Source organism: Lissotriton helveticus, chromosome 7, assembly GCF_964261635.1.
Source record: "Lissotriton helveticus chromosome 7, aLisHel1.1, whole genome shotgun sequence".
NCBI lineage: Eukaryota > Metazoa > Chordata > Amphibia > Caudata > Salamandridae > Lissotriton > Lissotriton helveticus.
Window position 1 is genome coordinate 391,995,673 of NC_136068.1, and position 12,037 is coordinate 392,007,709.

Consider the following 12,037-nt stretch of genomic DNA (forward strand, 5'->3'; position numbering starts at 1 on the left):
CTATAGAATACAATATTGTCTTTTTGATCTCCAAGTTGTGCATATATGGTGTGCAATTGTGTGTTAAATTGCTTTCTCTGTATATTGTATGCCAAGTACTAATTCAGACACTTTCCAGAAGCAATATTAAATATGTTAGCAATGCTTCGTTTTAGTGTTTGGGATATTGGTTACTATACACTTGTGGAATTTTTTGAAGGTACATGTATTTTAAAATGTTGGATGAAGATGTTTCTTACTTTTAATGTTAGGGCTATCAAAGTAAATCAAACCAGAGGATGTGCTTTTCTTTTAGTAACTGTTATTTTGTTTACCTGCATTCTCCTTCATAGTGTGAAGAGTGTCTGTGTTGGCAGCATGGAGTCTGTATGGGATTACTTGAAGATAATGTGCCAGAGAAGTACACCTGCTTTATTTGTCGAAATCCTCCAGGTAAGCGTTTTTTTAAATCCTTTTCATAACAGCCCTGGTGGTTTAACTGCACTTCTTTCAACCATATTTTATCGCAGAAGAATATAAAGAAAAGTTCCAGGTGGGTGCAACACTTGAAAGTCATGGGATCTATCATACGATATATCATAAAAATAGAAATTACATCTTAACTAGGGGGAGTAATATATAGATCTGTCTATCTCCTGCTGCCAGGTTGTACATTTTGAGGGATAAGTCTGTTGGAAAATAATACACAAACAGTCTAAGCTACTCGGACAGTAACCATTAGGATAGGGTAAATGCATTCTCTGCAGAAAACTTGTGTCTAACATCAGGTGCCTTGGTTCCAGGCTATTTCAAAATACTGTTGTTTGGGCAGGATAAGCATGGCACGTACTTGAATATTTAAGCCCTTGTGCTCTCAATCTTAGCATTTGGTTGAAATATTAGTGAATGATCCAAGAACAAATGTTTAACTGAAAACCTTCATTTTTTTCCTTTAATTGTTTAAAATGTCAAGGCACTTACTTCCATGAGACAGGATATTTTTGCTTTTAAAACTATTTTTTATCCACTTTGGATGTTTTTCATCCTAAGTACCAATTTTTTATTTCCGTGCAGTGAAAGATACATTACAAGAAGCATGATTGTACTACTTGATCAGAATGCAAAAGAGTTTTGAAATTGGCTTTGAAATTGGCCAACTAATGTTTGAGTTCTAAATCTTCTGGGGGTGGGTTCCTCTGGCAAATTTAGCTTTGAAATTGATATGCCATTACCCTTAAAGTAGTGCGACACATTATATGGCAAATCACTCAACATCAGGGGTATGTGTCTCTAACGATTGCATAATGTTTCTTTAATTTATTTATTTAAGCATAAATTTTTTGGTACAGATGAACTAACAAGAACGTTTATATAGTGATTTTTTTCTGTGCAACTAAAAGATGTGAAAGAGAATTGGGTCATAGGTAGTTCAGCGGAATCACAGATTTGTCACAATGCCTACAGAAGAGATGAGTTTTTAGTCGGTTTTTGGAAGAGGATAGTTTGACTTAGAAGATGAGGACGAGAGTTCCAAATAGGTGTTGAAGCACCAGTTCAAGGTTAAGGATGTGGTGTGTTTAAAATACCAAGCCCTCATAGGCCAGTATAGGCGGTGAGCAGCTTAGCTAGATATGGTGGATTTCTGAAGGCTACCTCTTCCCACAGATTCATCACCCTATAAATATCCTCAGACTGCAACCCTAAAACATTATCCCTAGCCATCTCTATCCATCAGCGCCTGGATTTACCAATACAATTATACATGCTGCTTTGTCTACTGGATGTGGCAACACTAACCTACATAAAACACAATCTGCTCCTCCATTGGTTTCATTTTGTATTTATGTGCCTTACCCACACTGGTCTGGAGCTCTTCAGTTTCAACAGCGAACAATTCAAATATCCCATCGTAAGGTCTTGAGGTTCACAACCTGTTTAAGGTGTTGAAAGAACATGCTTTGTCAAAACTTCTGCCTGTTGTGTTTCAGGCCCGACCATTGCCATTCTACCTGCACCTCTGGTACCTCCATTCAACTGAGTTCCTTCACAGAGCGGGTGGCCAGATTGTCCAGTATGGGCACACCTAAATATCATCCTGCCAGGGAGCAATCCTCCAAGGGATCCCCTGTGAGAAAGACACAGTTTCCATAGACAAAGTCCTCTTATTCTTCAAGGAATTTGTATTGCTCCTAGTACATTTCGGAGATGTGGTGGCACCTGTCTCTTCCTCTTAAATTCGAATTCCCAGCTCCATCTGCCAGTCCTTTCCAGGACTGTTTTTGACGGGCCATGCTGGATATCTTCAAGACTGCCCAGCACCCCTGTGGGCCAGTACTCAAAGGAGTGCCTTGTCCTACGTATTCTGCAATTCTGGCTGCTCCAACCTAAACTACACAAGACTGTGTCCCACACCACTAGAAGCATTTTTCTACTAAATTATTGACCTGATTAATTTATACAATGATGGCAGAAATGATTTAAGTGACTCTAAAAGAAGGTTTGAGGCTCCTCTCTGAGGACCAGCTCCTGGTAGTGCCTTTCTCTGGAGCCCAGAAATTTACTCTGATGCAAGAGTTATTTAGGTCAGATTCTGACACAAGACTTGCCTAACCTGCATTATGGGCATTCGAAAGATGATGGTTTGGAGGCCGATCAGTTCTTTCTCCTTATCACACAAATGTTGCCTTCTGCCTAGACCTCCAAAATGTCACTTGAAAGTTGTATTCTATACTCTACTGACCCTCTGTGTAAAACTCTGCTCAGATCAGTAGTATGCAAGGCCCTTGATTTACCAATAGCAACTGGACCAATAGCCTAATCCAATATCCTTGTCGGAAATCGTGCACCCTTCTTGAGCAGCCCGGTAACCACTCTTGCCAATTAATGAAGCATTACTTCAGCTGGTAATGGTTGTCTGGAGGTACCCATTCTCAGGCTTGGTAGTTAGCTGGTAACTCTCAGGTTGTCACAGGCTCTCTCCTTCTGATCTCAAGTTATGTCAACACATCCCTCTTCAGAGACATTGGTGGGTGAGGGATCATCAGTAAAGTTGAACCCCTAAACTTTCCCGTCACTACTATGGACTTTGCAGCGAAATGACATGACTCTGTGGGCTGAAATGTTTTCACTTCAGGCAATTTACCCTGTGCACTGCCAACACATGCCTTCAGATGGGTATGTTTATGCCTTGCGGAAATTGGCAAGAATGGCTGTAAAACACCTTCCATAATGAAAGGTGTTTCTGATTTGGTAAGCAACAGCGAGAATGCTTTAAAAAAATGACAAAGTATGACCTGGAGGCTGCTGACAAAATGGCTACGGCGGTTGCACTCCACAGGCCCGCCTGGATGCCTTCAGTAGGCTACTAAAGAGAATCCATTCAGCTTTAATGGGCATGCCCTATGGAGGCAAGAGACTGTTTGGTCATAAATCAGATTCCAGCATGGTTCAAAAAAGCCACGATACAGTCAGGTTACTGACTTTAGCCTCTCCAGCTTTTCTATCAGCCAGTTCTCACTGTGACAGCCACCTTCCCCGCTGTTCGCGGAAGTCACAGGCTCCCGTTGTTATGGACAAAGGACTTTTATGGAGAAGGTACTTTGATTTGGGGGCAAATAAGGTTCCCAGGCTTTGGTCCATATCAGTCCATTACATCATCTGACTGTGGTGTGGGTTCTTGGATCCTTAGTTGGTCTCTGCCAACAGGCATTTTCCTGTTGGTGTCTCTCTGGTGAGCACTCAACAGTTGGCCGCCGCTTTCTCTTCTACGGATAATAGACGTGCTTTTACACACCAATCCTCAACCCCTTCCACTCAACATATAGCAATTGAGCTGTGTCCGTTATAGGCCTTTTGTCTACCGTCAGATGTTACGGATGTCCTATTGGCTGTATGAAAATATGCTACGAAATTCCTTATATGCAGGCCATTGGTCCAAATTTGGTGCAAGTCTGCGTGTTTAATACTCTTTGAGGTTTGCCTTTTTGACATTTTGCACTTTGGGCTTTTGCTTGTTCAACAAGACTTGACTAGCACAGTTGTGTAGGGTCATCTAGCTGCTTTTGCTGCCTTTCTTTCTTCCTGACCAACCTTCTTTATTCTGATCACAACTTGTGGTGCAATCTTGGCAACTTTATTGTCCTTATTTTGTAAGCTTTAGGTCGAGGCATATGAGCTGCAGATCTCACCCTAAGCATTAGATAGCCACCTGGTGTTGGGCTCGGATGATTGCATGTTGTCGTCTTGGAAGAAGTATTTGTAGTCACGAGATAGGGGACTTCTCCCTTGGACGACAGTGCGAATGGGCATTGACTCCATCCTTAGATTGTTTTTTACCGCCACTGGGTCCGGATGTAACTTTTCCGCTCCCATTCGAAATCTACCTTTAATAGTAGTTTGACGCCAAAAAACTTTACAAAACAACTTCCGATATCAACAAACATCGGCTCGACTTCATCAGCTCGATTCCGGTCATCGACGCGGGCCGTTGGGCCTATCCACGCTGTGAGGCCTACAACTGACGGAAAGGACGCCATTCAAAAGATGCCCCGAGTCTGGAGCAAAGTTTCCACACAGTGACCATCACGAGGTCTGTAACCTGTGCTTATCGCTCGAACACGACGAGTCAAGCTGTACAGCCTGTGCATCCTTTCGATCTAAAAAGACTATTCAATATCGGAGGGCCTGTCGACACGACATGCAAAGATCGGCTCCGGAACCGCTGGATATCTTCGACGAAGAAGTTCCACTCGTCCAAGATGAAGATTCAGACGATCTACAAATCGTATCCGGGGGCAGACGACTCCGATGACTCCATACCCATCGGGTCAATGCGTGAGAACTACTGCCCCCTGCACCTAAATCGAAGGCAAAGGTCAACACTCTGCCTCCGGGGGCCCAGTCGCGGCTGAAAGAATACTTCGAAAGCCCCGCCATCGAGCCCGGCTCCAAAGAAAATACTCAAGCCTTCCGATAGCTCCATACCGAGCAAACCGCATGTGCCGATAACTCCAGCTCCCTCGCCACCGAAACCAAAAGAAGTCCCGGTTCCGAAACCGTCTACTTCGAAAGACAAAACGGCTCCGAAAACAATGAAGCCTGCTTCTGACGCTTTGAAGCCGACGAAACCAGCTTCCACTCCGAAGCCAATATCTTCGGTACCGAAACCTACAAGGCCTGATTCCGAGGCTCTGAAGCCAACGAAACAGCCTTCGACTCCAAAGACAATACCTTTTGTGCCGAAATCTACGCCAAAGGACCCTATCACGACTCCTAAGGCTAAAGACAAGCAACAACCACGCCCGGAACCGAAAAAATCGGCGCCAGCAGTGGTTCCGCAAGGAGAAGACCTTTTCCAACCTGATCCTCTACAAAAGAAGATCTACATTGATCCAAAGACAGGTCATGTATCCACTACACCACAGAGGAAGTCAGACACAGCACCTACAGCTCCAGTGCCTGTCAAGAAGGACGACTCTGCCACATCTCCTCTGCACCCTGTGTACTTCTTCTCCTCCTCTTCCTCCTAACATTTCACCTCAAATATCTCCTCAAAATTCTCCTCCTCATTCTTCACCACATACACCTCAGAATGATGATGAGTATAGCATGGGGAGGAGTAGACCCAGATGAGCCTTTTCCCTACCCAGGCGATGATCCAGACTGGGAGTACCCAAACTCACAGGATGTGCCAGATATTCCTGACCCACATTTACCCATCCAAACCTTCTCCTCCAGAAGATTATATTGGCTTTGGACACTTACTTAATAGGGCTGCCATCTATCATGGGGTCACAATGCATTCAGATGAGTCAGAGGAAGATTTCTTATTAGATACTTTTGAACAATCTCAAAGGTCTGTCTACTACTACCTATGATTAAGGGGGTCATTAAACATGCTCCAGAAGTATTTAAAGATCCTGTACATACTAGGATTCTAAACCCAAGAATAGAAAAAAAGTACAGGCCTGCTCCTGGGGACCCTGCCTACACTAAGGGACAGCTACCCTTAGATTCCCTAGTCGTGTCAAACGCTAGAAAAAGGGCAAACTCACAAACATCAGGCGAAGCACCGCCCCCTGATAAAGAATCTAAAGTAATTGATGCTTCAGGCAAGAGAATAGCTGCCCAAGCTAGCAATACATGGCGTATAGCTAACAGACAAGCCCTCCTCACAAGATACAACAGGGCTCACTGTGATCAGTTAGAAACACTCTTACAACATCTACCTGACCAATATAAAGCACAGGCAAACGACCTTATATACGAAGGCAAGCGAATTTCAAATGCCTCCATCAAATGTGCACTTGATGTAGCAGACACTGCAGCTAGAGCTATAAACACTAGTGTCCTACTTAGACGTCATGCGTGGCTACGCATTTCCGGATTTAAGCAAGAAGTGCAAACTACTATCTTAAATCAGCCATTCAACCAACAGCTGTTTGGACCAGAGGTAGACACAGCACTTGAAAAAATGAAAAAGGACAGTGATACAGCCAAATCTATGGGAGCTTTGCAACCCACCCAAGCTTGAGGCTCCTTTTGTCGCTCCTTTTATAGAGGAGGCTCCAAACAAGCTGGAGCAGACAATTCAGCTTCCTTTTAATCTAATACACAAACATCCTCCCAATAGAGGATATTTTAGAGGAGGCTATAGAGGCAACAACAATAAGGGTAGGGGACGAGGATATAATAGTCGAACCTCCCCCGCCACAGAACAGTGACTTTGTTCTGCTCCCCCAACAGCATTCCACTCCTGTGAGGGGCAGACTAACACAGTTCCTACCTGTCTGGAATTCCATCACAACAGACAAGTGGGTGAGACAGATTATCCAGTATGGCTACTGCCTGGAACTTACAGCTACCCCTCCACACATACCACCCAGACAGCGTCCAATGTCTGCAGAACATCTTACACTGCTCAAACATGAAGTTCTATCACTACTTCAGAAAGACGCAATAGAAATTGTTCCCTTACAACATCAATGAACAGGGGTTTACTCGCTGTATTTCCTAATACCCAAAAAGGACGGGACGCTAAGACCTATTCTCGACCTCCGGCCCCTCAATCGGCATATACACTCAGATCATTTTCATATCATCACTTTACAACAAGTGCTCCCATTGCTGCAACAAGGCGACTTCCTTACTACACTAGATCTAAAGGACGCCTACTTACACATTCCTATATATCCTTCTCACAGGAAGTATCTAAGGTTTGTTCTGGAAGGACAGCACTATCAGTTCAAAGTCCTTCCATTCGGGGTCATAACTGCACCAAGAGTGTTTACAAAGTGCCTAGCAGCACATCTCAGAAGACAACACATCTATGTCTTCCCATATCTAGACGATTGGCTCATAAAAAGCCAAGTCATTCAATCAATGTGTCCAACACACATCTCAAACAATTTAAACATTACACGACTTAGGGTTCACAATCAACTACACCAAGTCGCATCTTCAGCCCTCTCATGTACATCAGTACCTAGGGGCTACAATAAACACGTCTACAGCTCTAGCGTATCCCAGTCCAGCCAGGATACAGAGCATTCAAGCCTTAGTCATAAAATTTCAACAGCAACACTCTCTCCTTGTTCATGCGACTAATAGGCATGATGGCATCTTGCATTTTTATTGTACCGTATGCAAGACTGCAAATGCGTCCGTTACAGGAATGTCTAGCACAACAGTGGAACCAGGCTCAAGGACAACTTACAGACCTGGTGTTGGCAGACAGCAGCACACATCGCTCTCTGCAGTGGTGGAACACCAAAATCTTGGCAAAAGGGCGGCCGTTCCTCGAACCTGTTCCACAAATAGTACTTACAACAGACGCATCTCTCACAGGATGGGGAGCCCATCTCCTACACCATACAACTCAGGGAAAATAGACCACTCAACAAAAAGTGCTCCACATAAATCACTTAGAGCTGCTAGCAATATTCTCAGCACTCAAGTCTTTCCAAGTACATGTACAGAACAAAGCTGTCTTGATCTGGACGGACAACATGAGAGCCATGTACTATATACAAAAACAGGGGGGGACACACTCTCTGCAACTGTCCCAGCTTGCACAGAACATTTGGAGATGGGCCATTCCACAAAAGGTATATCTACTTGCAGAACACCTTCCAGGAGTTCACAATCAGATGACAGATCTGTTAAGTCGACAGGCACAACAGATTCACGAATGGGAACTGCATCCACAAGTTTTTACCATTCTTTCACAAGTGGGGTCATCCAGACATAGATCTGTTCATCACACACGAAAAAGCAAAAAGCCCAATCTACGCCGCCAGATTCCCACACCCGCTGTCCAAGGGCAATGCGATAGGGATGAACTGGTCAGGCAGATTTGCGTACGCTTTTCCGCCACTACCACTAATACCACTAATAGTGCGCAGGCTACGACAACAGGCGCTCAAACTCATTTTAATAGCTCCCACATGGGCACACCAACTGTGGTTCACAACACTACTAGAACTATCCCTAGTTCCACACCAAAAACTACGTCTGAACCCATCCATGCTAACGCAGAACCATGGAGACATTAGACATCCAGACCCAAACGAACTGAATCTGGCAATCTGGCTCCCGAAGTCATAGAGTTTGGATACCTTAACCTGCCACCAGACTGTATGAATATCATTAAAGAAGCCAGGAAACCTACTACTAGAGCTTGCTATGCAGCAAAATGGAAAAGATTTGCCATTTACTGCAACAATAACCAAATTGATCCCCTGGATGCTTCCATCCAAAATATCATTTGCTACCTTCTACTCTTACAAAGATGTAACCTGGCATATTCATCTATACGTCTACATCTTGCAGCAATTGCAGCATACTTACCAAATAGACAACATCTGTCATTATTTAGAGTGCCTGCTATCAAAGCATTTATGGAAGGATTAAAAAGAATCCTTCCTCCCAGGTTACCACCCTCTCCAATAGGGAACCTAAATATTGTTCTTACCAGGCTCATGGGACCCCCTTTTGAACCTTTACACTAATGTGAACTGCAATTCCTCACATGGAAAACAGCTTTTCTTGTGGCTATTACCTCTCTTAGGAGAGTAAGTGAGATTCAAGCTTTCACTATACAAGAACCACTTTTACAATTACACTGTAACAAAGTGGTCCTAAGAACAAATCCAAAATTACTTCCAAAAGTCATTACTCCATTTCATTTAAACCAATCTGTAGAGTTACCGGTTTTATTCCAAAACCCAGACTCTGTGGCAGAAAGAGCTCTACACACCCTAGACGTTAAAAGAGCCCTTATCTATTACATTGACCGAACCAAATCATTTGGCAAAACAAAACAATTGTTTGTAGCTTTCTCCGTTGAGAGAACAAATGTTTAGGAAACTGGAATAAAACTATGGACCTAGAAAAACGTGATGTGGTACTCCGTACTATATATGTATACATATAACCAATTATCTGTGATGGACAACAATACAATATTCAAAATTGTATTTATTTTTCTATTTCATAACAACTGTAAAACATAATTCATCTCAATGTCGAATATTCAAAATTCTTCTGTGCTAATACAAATTTAAACGTCACAGTTAGTAAGATTCAATAATAATTTTTAGAATTAGATCAGAGCGGACATTTTGAGAAAATACAATCATGATTAACATGGCTAAGGATTTTGTAGTTGCTACGCGCATCTGAAAGAGACACGTTAGTATTAAATTCCTTACCTTAAAATATCCCCAGGCGTCAGACTGGATCCGGAATTTTTTGCGTAGCAGTACCCTTGCGCGTCGGTAGGCGTCATCTGCGGCTCCGCGTCCGTCGTCGGCGCCGTGATGACGTCGTCGGAGTACTTAGACGCCGCCTCCGCGTGCTGACGTCAGTTCTTCTTTTTTCCGCGCGCTGACGTCAGTTCTTCTTTATTCCGCGCCAGCAAGCGCAGATCTGGAAAAAGCAGTAACCCTAGTCATTTTTTGACTAACTTTTTTGATCGCTTTTGATCATTTCTCGAGTCTTCGACTCCGACGGTGCCGTAGGGATGCCCGGCTTCAAGCACTGCGAGGATTGCGACCGCCTGATGTCGGTCACGGATCCTCACCGCCGGTGTTTAACTTGTCTCGGCGTCGATCACGACGACAAGGCCTGCTCCGACTGCCGGGCCCTCTCCTTGAAAGCCAGGCGGGAGCGGTCCCGCAGGCGACTCGAACTCCGGCAGTCGGTCCCGCGCCGTGAGAGGTCTCGGTCCCATGGGAGGTCGAGGGACAGGTCGCGGGCTCAGAGCCACCACAGCTCCGAGAGTAGGCCGCACTCCTCCGGGTCGAAGTCGTCGTCGGGTAAGAGGCACAAGAAGTCCAAGCGGCGTCATCGCTCTTCGGACTCCCCCCGACGCTCGCGCGATGCGGCCGGGGGTTCGGGTGACACCACCCACGCGGCTCCGACGGAGTCGCAGGCGCCGCGTCCAGCCCCATACCCTACGGTCCCTGGGCTTAACGCTACGCAGGAGGAGATTGAGCGCTTCCTCATGGCCATGAGGAAACTCTCTCCTCCGACGGGCTCCACGGCGCCTTCGGGCCCAGCGGACCCGTCTGGGAACCCTAGCGGGTCGGGGGTCGGGATCAGCCCCGACGCCGTCGGCTGCTACGGCCCGACGCCGCTGACGCCTTCGGGCCCGGCGCCGCAGGTTCCCGCTATCCCGACGCCGCCGGCGCCTTCGGGCCCGGCGCCGAGGGGTTCAGTTGTTCCGGCGCAGCCAGCGCCTTCGGGCCCGGTGCCGCAGGACGCCGCTGGACCTCCTTCGGGATCTAGTTCGTTGCCGGTGGACCTTACGACCTCCCCGGCGTCGGACCCTCAGCTGTCGCCTCCGGCGCCGTCCTCGGGCGGCGCCGTCCCCGGTCCCACCTTCGTTCCTGTTCCGGCGCCGGGACGGCCCCGATGGGCGCCGCTCCAGACGTCGTTTGGAGAGTTTCACTTCTATGAACAGGCCCCATTAATTGAGGACCCTGAGTTTCAGGAGATGGGTGCTGAAGAGGACTGGGAGGGGTCTGAGGACCCTCTGACCAGAGAGTGTCAGTCTCATGAGGACTGGACAGGAGACCTTGGGGAGGCCAGTGGCCTGGACACCTCTCCAGACACTGGTTTTGTCTCCCCTCTTACCGTGGCTTCGGAGGAGGGGGCAACCTACAGTGTGGTGCTGATGAGGGCTGCCAAGGCCTTGGGCCTTGAGCTCCCCGTCGCGGCCGTGAGGACTAATCTCCTCACTGAGGTCCTTAAACCGCAGTCAAGCTCGGCCGAGCCTCTGCTGCCCTTTAATGAGGCCTTGACCGACGTTCTTCTGGGCACTAGGTCCAAGCCCGCTACGGGTTCGCCCGTAGATAGGAACGTGGCCAGACGCCACCGCCCAGCCCCAGGCGATCCATGTTTCCTGTCCACCCACCCTACCCCCGAGAGCCTGGTCATCCAGGCCTCCAATTCCCAGACCGCGTTCTCGTCGGCCCCGCCGGACAGGGAATCCAAGAGGTATGAGCAGTATGGGAAGAAGATCTTCTCATCCCTTAGTCTGGGTCTGCGGTCTTCCAACACCGCCTGCCTCTAGGGCCGTTACACCCACTCTGTGTGGGATAAGGTCGCGGAAGTGCTGCCAGAGTGTCCGTTGGAGGTACGGGCCAAACTCGGCCAAGCCCTTGTGGAGGGCCGGGATGCAGCCAAATATTCCATCAGGTGTGGGCTGGATACCTCCGACTCGCTAGGTAGAGCGATGGCAACGACGGTGGCGGTCAGATGCCACGCCTGGCTGAGGTCCGCCAACTTTCCGGCAGATGTCCAGAACACACTCATGGACATGCCGTTCGATGGCCGTCGCCTCTTTGGCGACAAAGCAGACAATGCGCTTGAGCGCTTTAAGGACTCCAGGGCTACGGCCAAGTCCTTGGGCCTCTCGGCCCCGCGCCAGCAATCGGCTGCTTGATTCAGAAAAGGGGGTGGTGATGAACAGAGTGCCTGAATTAAGCAGACCACTCTTACCCAGTCCAAAGATCAGGGCTTGATCCATCACTGTTTTTTAGCTCACTGCACCATC

The 12,037-nt window shown here is 47.0% G+C and overlaps 1 protein-coding gene across 3 annotated transcripts in view; it reads left to right on the forward strand.

Annotated features, from left to right (window-relative positions):
• The window catches only part of PHF20 (PHD finger protein 20), a 1,067,420-nt gene that overhangs the window by 907,620 nt on the left and 147,763 nt on the right, over positions 1-12,037 (forward strand). For all 3 annotated transcript variants that reach the window (XM_078652233.1, XM_078652235.1, XM_078652234.1), the window contains exon 18: positions 333-432. In XM_078652233.1, coding sequence (XP_078508359.1) covers positions 333-432 — 100 coding nt within the window. The remainder of the gene's footprint in view (positions 1-332; positions 433-12,037) is intronic.